Genomic DNA, 20,276 nt, shown 5'->3' on the forward strand with positions numbered 1-20,276 from the left:
AATATATGTAATAAATTTCGTAATAAAATAATCAGTTAGTTAAAAGTTTCGGTGTTGCTAGGAGTCAATTGAATGATCGCCTTGTGCTGGATATAGTTTGTTGGAAGAAAGAACCTTCCTCGCCACTAAGTCTAAGTCGTCTGTTTCTATGGAAACAAAAAATAGCACGCCAAAAAGAGGAACTTCTCTCTCCCCTGATTCCCTGTCTCTCGTTGACCCCTTCGCCTCCCCCTCTGTAAGCCACTGGCTAAAACGAAAATAAATAAAAAAATTGGGTGGAATTTCTTTCTGTAAAACATTTATCTTTTCTTCACGTTTGCTTTAATATCTGTTAAAGATGATCTATCAGGGTGAATATGTCTTACAATACAGCACACATTTTAAGCATTCCTTTAATTTGTCTTAATATTTTTTATTATTATTTTATTTATTTATTTTATTTATTTATTTTTTTAAGATTTAGAACAGATATATTGTATCTCCTGCAGATGGCGCTTGTCGTAAATCATCTATTATTCTAATTCCTCCCAAGTATCTATTAACCGAATTTCTTGAGGTCAATTTGATCTTACTAACATGACTGAGCACACTATCAATTCTTTTATCAGTTGAAAGAAATGGTGCTCGGAAAGACCGGCCTTGAAAACATTCAATCGAACGGAGGAAATGGAAGTAAGTAATTTTTTTTTATTTTCTTTTTTTTTTCTTTGCATTTACTTTTTTTTCTTACCCCGCTTCACTAATCGGAAGGAAATACCTTGGGAAAAAGAACAAATAAAGCTTGAAATTTTTTTTTTATCAGTGATTAAATATTTCTTTCTGTTTAAAAATATTGGAATCAGTTTTGGAAGTACAAAAGTTCATTTTCAAAATTTTATTTATATGATAAAATATTTCCATCAGCTTGTAAATATTTGATATTAGAATCAGTTCAAGTACAAAAATTTCCCTTTTCGAGGTTCATTAATGATAAAATATTTCCTTCAGCTTGAAAATATTAGTATTCGAATCAATTAATATGCAAAAAATTCTTTTTCGAATTTTAATTTATAATAAAATATTTCTTTTTGTATAAAATATTTCCTTCAGCTTGAAAATATTAATATTAGAATCAATTGAAATGCGAAAGTTTCTTTTTCAAATTTTTATTTATAATAAAATATTTCATTCTGTTTAAAATTGTTTAAATATTAGAATTCGTTCAAGTACAAAAGTTTCAGTTTCAAAGTTTCATAAATGACGAAATATTTCTATCAGCTTGTAAATGTTTGATATAAGAATCAATTCAAATCCCGAAAATTTCCTTTCCGAAATTTCCTTTATATTAACATTTTTCTTTAGGCTTAAGAATGTTTAATTTTTGAAATCCGTTCAGTACAAAAGTTTCCTTCTAAACATTGCATTAATAATAAAATATTTTGTTCAGGATGAAAATATTAAAAATCGGCATCAGTTAAAATGCAAAAAACTCCTTTTCAGAGATCAAAAAGATATTCCTTTCGCATCCATAAGATATTCCTCTTTATCAATAAGATATTCCTCTCCGTTTAAAATGAATGCTTTGAAATTAGTTTAAATGCAAAAGTAGGTTTGAAAATAGTATTTGTTTAAAAGTAATCATTTGGCTTTTATGTAGAATGACATGACAAATACATAATAAATTTTTCAGAAATAAAATTTTATAATATAATACCCATAAAATAACTCAATTCCAATTTCTGAACAGGGGTCCTTGAATTCAAAAATTTCGTAAGTTGAAGCTGCCTAAGAATATATTATCAGACAAAAACTTTTTGCTTTAGTAGTCTGTTTATCAGCAATACTTTAGAAAATATATAAATCGTCTTTTTCATATACTTTTTTGCTCCTTTTTGAATTTTCGTTTACGCATGGAACTTATAAATCTAAAGATGCATCACAAGACGCACCTTTATTTTGACGGTAATTTTTCTAGAAATAATTTTTGCAAGTAAATGTGTGTACAGTCCAGTGGAAAGAAGAAAATTGTTATTTTTTTATTGTTTGCATCTCTACTGGGTTTAGTAGAAAATAATCAATAAAATAAGTTATGTGAAAGTAAATCAGACTATAGTTGACAGTGTAGAACTTTTCTTTATTAGAAAACAGTTACTCATCCACTTTAAAGTACTTGATAATTTACCTTCAGTTGTCATATAACTGAGCTATAATGACTCGATATTTAAACTGAAATGCATTCAATTTGTTTTGAAAACATGCTAATGTACCTTTAATAGGACAAAATTGAGAAGTTTCTAGCCTTTTGTCTCACTATTTTCGATTCTTTTGCTCAGTTCTCCAACACCGCTCGTGAAACCTGACAACTATTTTAGAATTCATACGCAATGATCAAGGTTTTTGTTAAGCAAATTGTCATTACAAGAGCTTGGATATCGATTACATCTTTACATCTTCTCGAATCAATTTTGCATTTATGACATCTAGATAGAATTAATTGATTTAAACTATAAATAAAATCTAGCGATTTCTATAATTTAAAATTATTAGCTGTAATGAAAGTTATGCAAGATATTTTATACATCTTGCAAATTTTATTGCTTTTTAAGTTATTTAATTTATTCTGCTTTTTTTCTTTCTTTTTGCTAAATTTTTACATAAATTGATTTTTTTTAATTCTGTTTTCTGAGTAAGACATAATTTAAGACATTTATAAATTTTGATAATTTAATGTAAAATTACATTTTAAGCACAAGGTTTGGAGAGTAAACATAGTTTAGTAATCATACTGTGTCGATAATATGAAAATAAAATATAATATTATTAGCTTCATAACTCTATTAGAATCTTCCTTCATTGCTTAATGTATTGCCCTGTTAGAATTTTCATTCTAAAACTATGATAAAATAACCGGCAACAGTCTGTCCAATTATTCGTAAGGTTTACGCTAAAAACATTTCATACCTTTACAGTTTTGAAACCGTTTATAACTATTATGGTTAAAAAAAACATGACTACAAAACTATACGGTATTTTAAACATTTACAACTAGAGTGGTTTCAAAACCCCTAAAAGACAGATTTAACTGGTCGTTAGAACTAGGCCTTTCGTTAGGTAATATTTTGTGGAGGATCTTTTATTAGGAGTTATCTTGTGGTTGAGTTGTGTTTTATCAAATAAACCGTAGAATGTGGTTTAATTTTTTTTTTTTTTGCATTATCGTAAAAGATGAGAAATGCTAGACCGTTTTGTGTTAATCAGGTTTATGGGGTGTCATCTATACGTGAATGAATTGTATTCTAGTAGTCTTAGATCACAAATTGTTACGATTATTCTAATTTTGAGAAGTAATTGGGTTCTTTTTTATTAACCAAATTAATGCTTAGGAATAAAGACTTTTCATATTATTCTTTTAAACCATTATGATTTATCATTAACGAATATAAATAATTTGTTTAGTTTTGTATTAAAGACCATGCAGTATTTTCAATTAGAGTTTTCGAAAACTAAATTTACACGTTTTTACTTTAAAGTAGGATTTTAATAAGTATGACCTCTGAAATAAAGACACTTCAATATTTTTCTTTATTACCAAGCATGAGATCTGTCGTGGCTTGGACAGAGCACTCGCTTGTCAAATGTGGTGTTCCGAGTTCAAATCCCTGAGTTGACTTGTCATGCGAATTAGGCTCTTGGATCACTCCGACCATTATGCTGACTTACGTATTGTATACAATTTATTATATTTGTTAAAATAACAGAGTTTTTGTTAATATGACAGAGTTTGTACTTTAAAATAATTATACTTATCTGTTTAAAAACCAGGCGTCAATTTTTAAATAACAGCATTTTTCTGTTAAATAAACGGTTTTATAATGGCACAGCAGCTGATAGTTTTTGTATATTTTAATTCTACTATGAGCAATACATTAATAGTTTTATTATATTTTTTTAAATAACTTTAATATTTTCACTGCGAATTGTAGCTTATTTGGGGGAAAGCTTCAGATTCCTGTATTGAAAAAGTAGACTCTTTATGAAAAGTGGTTGCTCTTTATGAACCTTTATTGAAAAGTGGTTCAAAATAAGGTCAGATACCTATGATCTAAAATCTAAATTATTTTTAGAATAAATAAATTAATGTATTGTAATTTAACGAAACGGTGTAATTAACAGTTTAGTAATGTGAGTCATAAACGTAAAGATCAAAAAAATTACCATTGAGATATTATTGGTGAAAAAAAAAGAGTTAATAACAGACATGAAAATTAGATTATTATGCTAGTGAAAGAGGAAGTAGTGAATTGATGACATCTTTAAAAAAAAAACGAAAAGAAAAGAAAGAAAGAAACAGGACTCGCTTAAGGTTTTATTTCGTAATAGATATAGAGGTTGAATGTATGTTTCTTAACGATGCCATGTTAGGGATTGCGACGCATTATAAAAATCTAGAAATTTCTAAGTAGTCTAATGCTTCATTTCATTCTTATAGGCATTGAAGGAAAGAAATTCGAAATTCTAATAATGACTTTCAATTTAAGAAACTAAAAAAGGGGCTTAAATTTTAAACTTTTTAGCATCTATCTATTATCTACCTTATGTATGAACTATTTTTTAATCGTATCACATCTGTTTGAAAAAATGGTTTAAGATTTGCTTTAGTTTCAAGTTACGTTTTTAGTTACACACTCATGAGAAAAATATATTCTTATAATCTTTTCACTACTTCGCAATTTTGAAATTAAACCATTGAAAGTTTTCCTACTTCGTCAGAAGTTTCAATTAATTGCCGTGACTTTTTTGTATTAAATATTCCAGAAACTTATTCATTTATCGTTAAATGTTGATTAGGCGAAATATATTGTGCATATAATTTTTGCTTAATACAAAATAAAATAAAGATAAAATTTTATATTATAGTTGATATTAAAATTATAAAATAACTGAAATTTATCAGAATGTATAGAAACTTTAGAATCTAGAAACTGTCAGATTTAATCAAGATATCCATTGTTTAGTTGTGTACAATGTAACTTCCATAAAAAGTCATCGAGGTAGTATTCTTTTCAAAATGATTTTTTTTCCTAGAAAAAAATCAAATCGGCCGGTCATAGTAAGGTGAAACAGGGTACACATTTAAACTCTATGGGAAATCTAGAAATACTAGAATTTCAGCGAAAAAGTGTCAGGCATTTGATCTTATAAGACAATTTAAAGTAAATGATGCATGTACTTATTATGTGATATAGTCAAGGCGATACTCAAGAAGAGGAGAGAGAGGGACAGTTGTCCGGAACTGCTGAGGGCCCGACCAAAATTCCTTGCTGAAAATATAGTGCTTATGATATTATTTTTTTGTGAAAGAAAAATGCAGAGAATTCCCTTACACTGTTAGAAATTTCTCCGAAAAAATGGCTAAAAAACAATCTATTAAATGGTTATTTTACCATATTTAATCAAAACAGTCAAATAACCATAAAAAAAATGGTAATCAAACTGTTAAGTTTGAGAAAAACTGTTTATTAACTGCTTTCACCAAATACGGTTTAACAACCAGAATTTAATCGCACCAACTAGGACGACCTAATGAAGCTTCTTAGTTCTTTGCAAATGCATACATATCATGGCCGAGCGGGCTTATTTATCAATCTCATGACCGGCAGAACTGGAATTCGAGTGCTAGTGTTGACACCACCATATTTCCTTCATTACCTTCAACACGTGAAGAATTTCCAGTGTCCGGCACTCTCCAATGCCCATTACCTTACGAAAAGCCGAGCTCCTATAGCTAAGTAAATAATTAACTATTTTTACGTTTTTGAAAAATGCTAGTTGTAAATGGTTAAAATACCGTATAGTTTTGTATTCATGGTTTTATAACCATATTTTTTTGCAAATGGTTTCAAAACCATAAAGGATAAGAAATGTTCTTTACCGTAATCTTTACTTTTAATCGGATAAACAGACATCTGCCAGTTATTTTACCATAATTTAAGAAGGAAAATTTTAACAGTGTATATCTGTATAAAAACTACTGTCTTGAATAAAGTGCCTTCAAAAAGTCTACAAAATATGAAAAGGAGTCCTTTTGTGATTTGAAAAAGAAGCCTGCAAAAACTTTTGTGCTGGTGCCGGTAAAATTTTTGTTCAGTTTTGAATGTAATTGTCTTCTTCCTTTACTGCACTGCAACCTTCGTGACACACATCAAAGAGTACCCGGTCTTACATCGAGAGCCGAGATTATCGAAACGAAACAGAACAGTTCCACTGTTGGACGAAATCTTTATCTATTGATAGGGTATGAATCTTTAATAAACGTATAATAAGCTGGACTAAAAATAATTTTTGTAACTCTAATGACCAATAAATGAGGATAGCTTAAAAACAAGAGAACATTGGAAAATTGACATGGCAAAATAAATTTATCTTCACAGACGCCGTGAGTTAATCAACAACGACAAGCCAGTATTATAGGTCCTTCTGTTACGAATTAATTCTTTTTGGCGGCGTCAATTCGTCGCCAATCAAATTATATTTTATTTCAGTTGTTCTCGATACACTCATGCCTGAAAGAGCATTTCTTGAAAGCTCCTATTTCTCATATTTTGTTGTTTTGTTTCAGTCTAATTATTACTTTTTTCATTGTTACGTTTGTTAATAAATATAGAAGCACATATATTGATTGTTTTCTTACTGACCAGGGCATCAAATGGTAGAGATATACGCATATCCCGAAACTCGAAATATATTTTCTATCACCTTCTTTACTTGTAATTCAGAGTTTGTCCGCTAGAAAATAGAACTAATTTCCAGGCAATCATGTTACTCGGTAATACCCTACTCTCCCATATAATAAATTGATAATCATATTTCATTCAGAAAATGAAAAATAATTTGAGAAAACATTTTAATTCAGCAAAACAAAAATTTAACGCAACATTTTTATTTCATCAGTTTAACTGTGTTTTTCACCTTTTATACATACTCGATTAAAAAGTTTTTAATCAAGAAAACGTTATCGCTTCAGTTTCTTGGGATTATTTTTTTAACGTACTTCAATTGCTTTTATTACACTTTTTTTCAGTAGTTTTAATATTTAAAAAAACCTACATGAGAGATTTCTTGAAAAAGTCAACATAAATCTTAGTAATAATGTGTTGGATAAGATTAAAATAAGTCATGCATGATTTAAAAAAATCAAACTTTTTATTTGTTAAGAAAAAGAGAGAAAAAAAAACAGAATCTATTTCACGTCTATAAGATGAGCAAAGTTTTAATTTATGCCTAAATTGAAGAGTTTCAAATTTAGCTCGATCGGTTCATTGATAGACCATGAATTGTTTTCTCGTCACTTCTCGTTCTATCTCACTTGATATACGAGTTCCTAATAAAAAAAATTACTCACGAATAAAATACTGAGATGAACTTAAATTGCATAACAGCAGAAGTAGCTAAAAATGACGAAAAAATAACATAAATCAAAGCAAAACCAACAAAACAAAGTGTGTTATGAATTCGTGTGACTTTTATTGTCATTGTAAGGAAAATATTCAATTGAAAAGATGTATATTAAGTTAATGGAGCCTAAATATAGAAATATTTAACTGTAACCCGTTGACCAAATAAATAGATGTCGCTAGAGCATGTAAATTATCCCACGTACTGAAGAAAGACATGTTAATAACATGTTCTCATTGGAGATAGCACGTATGTTGCTCTGCAATTTTATATTATTCTCGGTTTCTGTTTAAACTAACCTTTCTTCTTCTTTTCTAAGAAACCCTTAAAATCATTGAAGAATATATTCTGCATTAGTAACGGTGTTAAACTGAGAAATGATTGTTTATTTTATTTTTGATGAATGAATATTCTCTTAAAAAATTGTTTTAATCGGTGAAGTGCTTGCTCAGTATTTTACTTGTGGATGAATACCTTTAAAAAGTTGTTTTTCACTGAGAAACGCTTGCTTAACATTTTACTTGTGAATGAATATTTTTTTAAGAAAAATTGTTTTAAAGTGATAAAAGCTTTTTCAATACTTGTGAATGAATAAGTTTAGAAAATAGTTTTAAACTGAGAAACGCTCGGTCAGCATTTTATTTGTGAATGAATAGCTTTTTGAAAGTTGATTTTTACTGAGAAACGATAGTTCAATATTTTACTTGTGAAAAACTACTTGTTATATTTACTTGTTATATTTGGAAATTTTTTTTTAAACTGAGAAACGCTGGTTAAGGATTTTATTTGTGAATAAATATGTTTTAAAAGCTGATTTAAACTGAGAAATCAGGTTAGTTCCGTATTTTACTTGTGGATATTTTTTTTAAAAAATAGTTCCAAATTGATGAAAGCTTTCTCAATATTTGTGAATGAATAGCTTTAATGAATAGTTTTCAACTGAGGAACACTAGATCAGATATTTACTTGTGACTGAGTGTCTTTAAAAAAAATTTTGTCTTCGCAATGCTTTCTCCAAAACAAAACATAAAGGAAAATCACAATCAATTTGAAATTAATTATTATTGCAACTTGTTTTTCATTCATGTACGTGGTCTGCGTTCAAAATTCTAATCTAAGAAGGAAAATTTTGAGTGTTTTTAAATGAATAAAGATGACAGAAAGAAGCAGAATCGCCACTAGTGTGCGCATGTCTAATTATGCTACTCGAAAATATCGAAGTCGTTCTCAGTCAAATACTAAGGATATAAAAAAAGCAGCTCCTGCTGTGATATATCCTTCACAACAAAACCCAGATAAGATATCCTATGGATATATTAATGCTGCTTTGAGTGTTGAGAGCATTTCCGAACAAGCACTTCAGACCAAAACATGTTCTTTAAGTTCAAACCCCTCAGGGAATAGTTGCCCCGACTTTCTGGCCACTACAGTTGAAAATGTTGTGTTTCGCGTGATACAAGGTAGTCTGCATGACCTTCGAGATGATGTTGGAAAACTACACCGAACTTTATCTGACCTGGGTAAGAATATTTTTTAATTGATGAATATAACTATGAATTACAGAATTTTATTTTGATATTAATCTATACTTGAGTCTATTACAAAATGGATGAATTGTTTCAATTTTTAAAAACAGAATTTTTAAAGATTCTATTTAACATTTTTTTTTAAGAATAGAACGAGGAGTTCAAGATAAAAATAAATGACCAAATCCATGTTACCTAAATTCATGAAATATAGATATTAAAAGTCAGAAAGAGAAAAAAAAAATTCAGGTCCATTAAATTAAAATTATGTTTTACAGAAACGATTAAAAATTTTGCTTATATTTTCATTTAAGAAGTTATTTCGTTATTAAATTTAAGAAATTATAGTAATTGCACCTCTATTTAAGAAGTAGTTAATTTTTATAATTTTTTTTAAGCATTTTTATAAAATTATGTCTTAAAAAAACTAATAATCAAGATATATTAATATTAAGAATAGTTAAGATAAAAATTTTTATTCTGTGCATGTTGTTTATATTAATTTACTATGATATTTTATGGTATTGGCAAATTAATAAATAATTTTAATTATTTGTTATATAAAAATATCATAAATGAATTCCATATTTATTTTTCAATTATAAGAAAATATTTTGATTCCAAGCCTTAATATAATTTAAAATCCTTTAAACAAAAATATCCCTAAGTCATAAACTTAAGGAACGTGTCTACAAAGTAGTGAAAACCGTATAAACTTTCAATGAATTATTTTAATATTTATTTTTCATTTTTCATTCCCCATACAGATCGAATTATGAGTAAAAAATTAATTACAAAAATTTGTTTATTCAAAATTTATCTCACAAAACAGCTATTTGAATAGTTTTTGTAAACATTTTAATTTTTTGTTTAAAAAGGACATTTCATCGTTGAAATAGTCGAAAAGAGATTTAAAAAAAAGTAGCAAGCTATTTCTCTCTTTTTTAGAAAGAAAAAAATGACAAGATGTAATCAAAATCTTTGAGGATTTAAAAAATGTATTTTAAGAATTGGATTTAAATGACATTCTATGTATTTATATCTAGGAATTAGTGGGTAACAGTTTTTCACTTTTGAACTTAGCAATTTTTTTCTAAAAAATATAAAGATTTCTCTATCTAAGAAAATGCCGAATATACACTTAAGATGTTTAAGCTTATTCATAGTTGTCATAAAAATGTATCTCGGTATTTTTTAACCGATAAAATATACCGATTTTTACAGTGATTTCATTTTTTACTGTCATATTTAGTTATTATGTAGGTATTTAAAAAAGTAGTTTACTTTCAAAATTGAAATAATTATTGTTTTACTAACATTTTTCCAACATATAATATTTTCTAGAAAATTCATTTAATTTTCATATTTGATTGATATGATATCTTGATTTTCATTATGCAGCTTATGAAAATATTATTTTCGCATAGATAAATATCTCACATTTTTCATAAAAAATTTTATGATCTTATTTATAAAAATTTATTGAAAGCAATATATAAGACTGAAAATGTTTTTAATGGTTTTATTGCAATTCTGCTATCATTAAGATAAAGGAATTAAAGAGATTAAAAGTGCATGCATTTTAAGGGATGATCCAAAGTGTACCACTTTTCTTTTCCAAAATTTTTTTACACATTTAATTATTTTTTTTTTATTTATTTACTTTTTTTCAAAATTTAATATTTTAAAGTACAAGAATTTAAAGTACGGTAGATTTTTTTTCTAATCTAACTTTTTTAAATCGTAGAATAAGCAAATTCCTACAAAACACTGGTTTTTACCTAGGATTTTGCTATTCACAGTGAGATTCCCTAAAACTTTTAAGGCCTCCTCAGCGCCGGCTGCCATAGGTTGATGACCTCTACTAGCAAATAGAGAAGATGAGAAAAAAATATTTGTCATTAAAATAGTTTTTATGTCAAATTACAGAAATTTGAAATTTCTTAACATTAAAGCCACATGGGCAATCGTATCTAAATCATTGTAGCTTAGAAATAAGTCTCATCATTTTTACTTCAAGTTCGAGGAAAAGTTACATTTTTAAAGTCATATTTATCATATAATATATAATACTATTCTAATTTTATAATTTTTAATTGCTCTTTTTGTTCAAAACTTAAATGAGAATTTACTTATCTTGAAAGTTAGGAGTTATAATTTGATCTATATAGTAGAAGTTTTCACTATTAACCTAATATAATGCATCTATTTTTATTGAAATATTTCATTATGAAATACAATTAATAAATTTTATCTTTGACGGTTCGTAATATTCAGACTTCTTTGTTAGGGATGACGCAGTAATCAAAAAACCGGATGAAGATGCAGTAAAATCTCAAAATATTTATAAAATTGAATGTTATTTCGATATCATATAAACATTTTACTGCAAAGTATTGATACATTTTATAAATAAAGATTATATTTCTAACTAATTAACGAAAATATATATGCGAAGTGATTCCTTTATTATACGAAAGAGATTATTGAATGTTCTCATCTGTTAAGAAGGGCTAATCTATAATTAAAATATAATTCTTTTTAGGTCCCGGTTTAAGATCCCTTTATTATATTTAGCCATTATTTTAAATGTTACATACCTATTGTGAGTAGATGATTTATAAAAAAATATTCAAGCAGAAATATTAAGAAAATATTAGATACTTTTCTAGTATTCCTAAATTACAATGGAAAACAAATGTTTTGTTGCATTTATACGAATACTTGATCTTGTCTAATTCGGCTATGAGGATTTCAAATTTAAAATTCGTTTTGCTCCAATAGCTATAGATTTTTTAAATTACATTCTTAGTCTAATTACTGACGAAATTTAAACGTTTAAAAACGTTATATATAACGTAACATGATAGGAACTTATATAATAGGATGACATATAATAATAAAACAGGAAATTGCGCTAATAATGCGACAAACTTCTAGGGGAGTTAGGATATAACATCAGGATTAAAACTGCTTAGTAACCCATACCCAGAAATGCCTTTGTACACGATTAGGCTCGCTTACCTAATCAGCAGCAACACGATGAAACAGTCCATAATAAGGAAGCTCCCCTTGCGCCGTATGACAACATTTCCGGGTATGGGTCCCAATGCAATTTTAATTCTGAGGATGTGCTCTAACTCCCCTAGAAGTTAGTCACATGCACGCAACTCTCTGATGTATATGACGTTTTTAAACGTGCACATATCGACAAAAAAAATTGATTGAAAATATCATTAAAAAAACTTTAGCTTAAAAAGGTAAACCGATTGTAGATTTGAAATCAGCGATAAAAAAGCATATAAGATCTGTTAAAATAGTCTCTTGCAACCAAAAACGAAAAGAAATTGTTCGAAATTGTCGGAAAATTGCATTTTCCTTATTTCATATTTCGGTTGATGGCTAAAAACAATGAGGATAATTGTCAGATAATTGCCAATATTTACTGAAAAAAATGATTGATATCTAATATCGATAAGTATCTCTTAAAGGTGACTTTAAATTTAATGAAATATTTAATATATTTGTTTTGAACAGATGGAAAAATCCTAATCTAATACATGAATAAATTTGCTATTAAACTCTTAAATAACAAGCAGGCAGACTTCTTACGTACTGAATGTGGAACTTTGGAAATATGGTCCAAATAGAATGAAACAAAGAATGTTCCAGAACGGGCAAAAGCTAAAACAACTTATTCATTTCTTGCGTATTTCGCCATTTCACGGAAAAATTTTGACGGAATCAAAAATGTTTGCACATATTTATAAAATTCGTTCTTTAACGATAATTTTATGTAATAAATAATTTAAAAAATTAAATATTAATTTATATTATTTTATTATAATGATAGAAAATGTTGAATTGTAAGGTATTTAACGTTGTTCACCATTTTGAACTATGCAATTCTAAATAACAAAATACAAGCATAGTTTTTTATAAAAAAGTTTTTATATCTTACTGTTCAAAATATCTTCAACCAATATTAAACGTAATAATAAATGATAATTATTAAAAAAAATTTACATGGTATTTTCTAGCACACGTTTTTAGCATGCATATAATATATATATNCGTTTATAGCAAAATTTAAAACAATGGCTAGCTTTTAACCAATCAGAAAATTCCATTTCGACTTTCACTGATATCGCTGGAACGGTTTATCGCACGGGATAAAAAGTATCCTATGTCCTTCTCCTGGCTCTAAACTACCTCCCTGCCAATTTTCAGCTAAATCGGTTCAGCCGTTCTTGAGTTATAAGTGAAGTAACTAACACGACTTTCTTTTATATATATAGATTATAATATTAAATCATTTTGTTTTAAAATATTACGTTATTTCAATTTTATTTTGTAACCATCGTTGAACAGATGACCCAATTTCTGGGTTTACGACTACTAATGTTCAACTCCGTAGCCTTGTAATTTTGAACCCAATACAGAAGACAAGCGAACTCCTGGATCAAGTATTGGGAGAAATTCGTTCGGTTGAGTACTTTTTGATGGAACTAACCCGCACTTGCGTTACATGGAGAGGAAGACCACGAGAACCTCCCATGGTTAGCCTGACTGGAAAGAGACTCTAACCCATGTTCCGTCTACCACTGAGGGTATTTCACATCAGCACTGTGGTCAGTGTAAGCCGGATGCAGATTCGCAATGACCAGCCATCGGTGGGATTCGAACCCGGTTCACCTCATTGGAAGGCGAACGCTCCTTTCCCTTAGCCATTGCGGCTCTTCATTATTTCAATTTTATTTTATAACCGTCGTTGAACAGCAGATTCAATTTTTGAGTTTACGACTACTAATGTTCAACTCCATAGCCTTGTAATTTTGAACCAATCTAGAAACAAGTATTGGGAGAAATTTTCCTTTCATGAAGGACTTTTTTATGAAATTAACCTGCAATTGCATTCCTTGGAGATATAAACAACGAAAACCTGACAGCAAAGGGACTCTAACCCAAGATCCATGCCCCACTACCCCCAGAGGTATTGATTTGTTATGAGAACGTGGAAGACTTTGCGACTCGACAAATTTAACGTGCATCAGTCACTATTTACTACACGGGGAGTCTTCAGCCGGCCGGAAAACCCACTAACTGTTAGTCATGAGCCTAGTGCCCGACCAACCAGACTATCCCGGCCTCCCTCGTTAAAAATTTTATAACCGTCGTTGAACAGTCGGTCCAATTTTGCGTTGACGACTACTAATGTTCCACTCCGTAGCCTTGTAATTTAGAACCAATCTAGATGACAAAGAAACTCCTGGATCAGTACCCCCAGAGGTATTGATTTGTTATGAGAGCATGGAGGACTTTGCGACTCGACAAATTTAACGTGCATCAGTCACTATTTACTACACGGGGAGTCTTCAGCCGGCCGGAAGACCCACTAACTGTTAGTCATGAGCCTAGTGCCCGACCAACCAGACAATCCCGGCCTCCCCCGTTAACAATTTCATAACCGTCGTTGAACAGTCGGCCCAATTTTGGGTTGACGACTACTAATGTTCAACTACGTAGCCTTGTAATTTAGAACCAATCCAGATGACAAGGAAACTACTGGATCAGTATCCCCAGAGGTATTGATTTTTTCTTTGCGATTCGACAGATATTACGTGCATCAGTCGCAATTTACTACACTGGGAGTCTTCGGCCGGCGGGGATCGAACCCACGAACTCTTGGGCATGGTTTCAGTGCCCTACCAACTAGGATCCCTCTCCCGTTAGCAATTTTTTAAAATTTTATTTCATTATATAGCCGTCGTTGAACAGCCGACCCAATTTCATGGGTCTACGACAACTAATGTTCAACTCCGTAGCCTTATAATTTTAAACCCAATCCAGAAGACAAGGGAACTCCTGGATCGAGTACTGGGAGAAATTTGCCCTCGTGGAGATTTTTTTTTTTGATGGAGCTAACCCGCATTTGCGTTACATGGAGAGGAAGACCACATGAACCTCCCACGATTAGCTTGACGGCAAGGGGACTCTAACCCATGATCCGTCTACCACTGAGGATATTTCACTTCAGCACTGTGGTTGGTGCAAGCCGGATGCGGAATTCGTCTGGAATTCGAACTCGGTTAGTCTCATTGGAAGGCGAAAGCTCTATCCCCTGAGTCATTGCGGCTCGCCCCGGTATCAGTTGTCTTAAATGACTGTGTACACTTATAACAAATTGATTAATCTAGCTTACTCTAATATGTATTTTAATAGTCAAAAACCCAATTAATCCAATCATTATATGTTTATCTCGAAAAAGAACGTTTTTGTGTCTAACTTTATAACTAATTAATTAACATATTTGAGAGCTAATTAATTAGCACATATTTGAGATCAACTATTTAAACCATTATAATTGGCACTTAATATAAGAAAATTCAATAATTAGAGTAAAACGTATTTAGGTTGAAATGTTTTTTTTCCTAACTCATTGTACAATTGTCTGTACTATCAAGAGGCCGTGGTAGCCCAGTGGTTAGTGGCTTCGATCCTCTCACCCGAGTACATGCGATTTACGTGCTTGTAAAAACTGTGGAATCGAAAGTCCTGCGGTCGATCGCTGAGCAGAACCTGGAGAAAATTTCCTTCCCCTTCAGATCTACGTCTAAATTGAGGAAGTGGTCTCACAAATTGAGATTGCATGTCTTCGGACCATCCTCAGAGTTGTAATCCAGACCATTGCCAGTAGCCCATTGTGCAGCTCTAGTGTGACGTAAACAAAGTACCTACTATGTACTATTAAGAATCTACGATTTAAATTAAACATTATTGTTTCAAAGAAATGTTAATATAAATTTAATAATCTTTGCAAAATTTACCATTTATGTCATTAATTATTATTTCAGCAACAAAAATGACGAAAGCAAAACGCATTGCCATTATCGGAGCTGGTCCATGTGGACTGACTGCTGCAAAATCCTGTTTGGAAGAGAATTTAGAGGTTGTGGTGTACGATAAGACAGATAACATTGGTGGTCTCTGGTGTTACAGAGATTATGATGAAGAAGGAATTCCGTCAGTTATGAAATCCACAGTCATCAATACAAGTAAAGAAATGAGTGCTTTCAGTGATTTTCCACCACCGAAACATTTTCCGAATTTCATGCACAATTCAGTTATGTTTCAGTATTTTAAACTTTACGCTGAAAAGTATGGAGTTCTTCGGCATGTTCAGCTCTTGACTGAAGTAGTTAAAGTATGAGAATTTTTTTCATTCAATATAAATTCATTTCCGTTTTGTTTTAAATTCATTCTATACAACACCTCCTAAAAGAGAGAAGGCCTCTGCACGGATTAATTTAGTAGTGTGACGTAACGAGCATAAACTGCGTGGAAGATTTTAAGTAAAGCTATCACAACGTCCGTATTACAAAACTGTGCAGTAGGGAAAGATGTTACAACATGCGGACTACTAATGCATCGGATTTCTCGTTAATAGTAGTCCTTGCGAAGGTCTTCTCTTCTCTGGGAGGTGTTGGTCTATATCTGTAATTAATAATAAGTTCAATAGCCTGAAAAAGTTATAATTTATTTATTTTCAAAATATGGTTATAAAATGACATGCACTTAAATTATTTTCTTTTAATTTCATACTACTGCAAATTACCTTAAATCTAATGCCGGAATAATATTTTTATATTTAAGGATAAAGACTTGATAGTTATAAAACCGCAATCTATCAAAATGTATATTAAGATTTTTCTTAAGAAAATATGATTTACGATTTTTATTAGTTTGAATTTATGTGTACATATTAACTTCCAGAAATGCTTATGATCTACACTATAAAAGAATTGGTGTATAGTAGGTACCGTTTTTGGTGTGGAGGTAAACTAAATGCATTTTTAAATACGGAACTGTAGTTATCGTGCAAAAAATTACATAAAATTGACAAAATAGCAATTATTTGAAAAAATTCGAGCGAATATATTACTAAAAATGTGTTAGTTTTTAAACGAGATGTTTTTGAGATGAAACCGTTAAATTCATTCTAATGGGCATGAAAATATGTGTTGTTTGTAAACAAACAAAAAAAAATTAATAAATAAATAAATGAAACTATAACAGTGAAAAAGTAAATAAAAATGTTATACACTGTAAAAAATGTTAGTTTATCTCAATGCTAAAAATAGCAACTATACAACAAAACTTTTTGCAGTGTATTTGTTATTGATTTAAATTGTTTATGATGCTAATTTTTAAAATTTCAAAAGAGAAATTTAATAAAAATTCCTACCAGATAAGAAGTCAAATAATTGAAATTTAAAATGCCGAATATATACCATGCCTCACTCAAATTGTTATTATTGAAAAATATTGGAAAAAGCAACTGCCATTTGTTATTTATAAGAAGCGGCGAGCAGAGGTATAAGACTGCACGGGGCTAGCTGCTCCAGTAGATGCCCTGAAAATTGAAGCTAAGTTCTCCAAAGAGGGGGGAGCTCAAAAAAAAATTTTTAAAAGGTTGAAAAGCTATAAATTTAAATAAATCAATTTTTTATAAAGATGCTAGGAGAAATTATTCTATGGCAAACAAGTTATAATTTCTAACAGAATATTCTTAATGGATGTTTAAACTTTAATGTCCCAATGTAATTATAAGTAAAAATTTAATGTAGAAATGCAATTATTTGTATACGTTAATGTAGTTTAATATATATAAGTAAAACTTTAATGTAATTTCAAGTAATGTATTTAATGTATATGTTTGAAAATCATGTTAATTTTTATGAAAATAGTTTCCTCGAACCTATTTTTCGTAAAAATTTACATGAATATAATTCATATGTTAAAAAAATTTTATTCTATAAGAAATATTAGTGTTTAAAATGTTAGTTTTTAAAATTTCAGTGCCTTTGGTCCTCCGTTGGGTGTTATGTATCTGTAATTAGCAATTAATCTTAATCGAAACCAGTGTAACCTTATAAATTAATCGTAATCGAAACGAGTCCTAACTGTAACCACCTTTGAACTGCATCCTTCGTTTTTGTTTATATCTTTAACTGTGATATGTGCATTACCCTACTAAGTATCCTTTATTAGTAGAAGTAGATGATTATTTAGTAGAAGATACTTGACCATCAATAAATAATCATTAATGTTCAACNCTTGTCTAATAATTAATAAATAAATTTTGTACCCTCCTTCCCGACCTATGACCTGTTTTAATCCTTCCACTCGGCAACGACGTTATATATATATATATACATTATGAGAAACCTAACCTTGGGTACCTCCTTTGATTGGATGCACCCCTGTTTCTATGAAAAAATCTTCGTAATTCATATACATTAATTGCTCAATTTCAGATTTCAAAAAGTGATGATTATGAAAGGAGTGGTAGATGGAATGTTTTTTCCAGAAGTCTTAAAGATGGGACGACAAATGAAGAGGAATTTGATGGTGTTTTACTAGCCACTGGACATCATTGTGTACCTTTAAAGCAAGATTTTCCTGGACTTCAACTTTTTCAAGGTCATGTCATACATTCTCACAGCTTGAAAAAAGCAGCTGGATACGAAGATAAAAAAGTGTTAGTAATCGGAATCGGTAATTCGGCAGTTGACGCAGCAGTGGAAATAAGCACCGTTGCTAAACAAGTAAATGACAATTTAACATTTGTTCCTTTTATATTGCTCAGTCAATGAAAATATATAAGTTTAAATTAATTTAAAATATTTATAAGTTATATTATTATAAAATATATAAAGTTAAATTAATATGAAATATTTATTGCAATCAATTTTCAAACTACAGGATGTATGCTTCATAATGGCCGCCATTAATTTAGCTGTTTAAAATCTTTAATTTATTCGTATAGTAGGGCTCGAATGCATTTTTCTTTCTCTGAGAACTCAATCTAATCTTCGTACGCAAATTAACTGAGTTCCTCTTTTGCTCTCATTGATCTGATCAGTGCTTGTTACGATTATGAACACGTTTTCTAATTTATAATGTAATGTGCACATATTTAAAGGAGTCTTAAAATATATAAAGTGCGGTCTTTACTCAACACCCAATAGTATACATAATTTTGTGAAAAACAAACGTGTAATGCATCAACGGTAACTGTGCATCTTTTTTTCTCTCCTTATTCAAAGTTCTGCATGATTTTTCAATACATGTGACATAGCAATAATAGCGTTATTGACTTCAGTTATTCATAGTTACAAGACGTAAAAAATTATTATGATTAGTTATATTATTTTTAGTTGTCAAATTAGTATTGTAATCTAATATTATTTTTATCATTTTTTTTCTCTTTTTATTACTCAAAATAATAACTTAATATTTTTTAAAAAATCTAACTTGTACCACAGAGAGAAAAAAATTATAAGAAAATTACCGTACTGCATCGTAATGGCATTTTTGGTTTAAAAAAGAAAAAAAAAGAAGAAAAAGCAGAAATCTGGTTAAGGAAACGGTATATAAACCATTCATTTGGTAATTTTTTCATTCATACGGTAACAGTTTAATGGAAAATCTGAATTTCAAAACTTTAATTTCTATTACCACACATTTAGTAGAAAATGCAAAACTGAAAAGTAAAATTTAAGAAATAAATGGTTTTTATGCTATTCTCTAAGATATCATACTAAAATTACTACATTTTTCCACATTTCCCAAATTTTATCATAGATGTATTGCAAAACCATATATTATTATTTATTTTACCAAAATAAAACCAAAACTCATCCGTAAAAATTTCAGAGTTATTTGATGTTCCCATAAAGCCGAAACCAAGGTTAATTTTGCCATATTCTGATAGATTTGACCTTTTTTTGTTTGTCTGTGTATGATCAGTAGCGTAATGAGGACTAGCATTAGGGGCAACATATTTTACGTATTTTCAGCTGTTAATTGAAAAATTTTACGCTTATATTATTAATCTTATACCAAAAGAACAGACATAAACAATTGAAATGAAACTTCTATTTGTAATAGTTTGTTTCCAACAGTGATTCTTATAAAATTACTTTAAACGCATTTTGACTCATTTGCATGCATAATTTTCAAAACAAAAGATAAAATGCAAATTTTACTTTTCTATTGTTTGCGTTCTATTTTTATTAAAAATAACGTAAGTGACGTAAATAACGTAAATAACGTAATAACGTAACGTAACCAACATTTTGCATTTAGTAGGGGAGAGTGGGGTCAATTGTAACATTTTTTACTTAACTATTTTTAACTAACAAAAAATCCAATATATTATTAGTATTAATTGACAGACGAGTAAAGTAGACTATCCTCTACTAGAAAAAAAATAAATACCTGATTTTAAATATTATTATATTAGTTATTAAC

General features: G+C 29.5%; 1 protein-coding gene across 3 annotated transcripts in view; it reads left to right on the forward strand.

Moving 5' to 3' along the window:
* The first annotated feature begins 228 nt into the window (after positions 1-228).
* LOC107450467 (flavin-containing monooxygenase 5) overlaps positions 229-20,276 on the forward strand; it is a 26,270-nt gene continuing 6,222 nt past the window's right edge. Inside the window, exons 1-4 of one of the 3 annotated variants that reach the window (XM_016066275.4) lie at positions 229-350; positions 489-672; positions 15,815-16,164; positions 18,278-18,568. In XM_016066275.4, coding sequence (XP_015921761.2) covers positions 618-672; positions 15,815-16,164; positions 18,278-18,568 — 696 coding nt within the window. In that variant the 5' untranslated portion in view covers positions 229-350; positions 489-617. Of the gene's footprint in view, positions 351-457; positions 673-8,569; positions 8,955-15,814; positions 16,165-18,277; positions 18,569-20,276 lie in introns of those variants that run through there. The other 2 variants (XM_071187305.1, XM_016066267.3) reach the window with 2 other exon arrangements.

Source organism: Parasteatoda tepidariorum, chromosome X1 (assembly GCF_043381705.1).
Source record: "Parasteatoda tepidariorum isolate YZ-2023 chromosome X1, CAS_Ptep_4.0, whole genome shotgun sequence".
Lineage (NCBI taxonomy): Eukaryota > Metazoa > Arthropoda > Arachnida > Araneae > Theridiidae > Parasteatoda > Parasteatoda tepidariorum.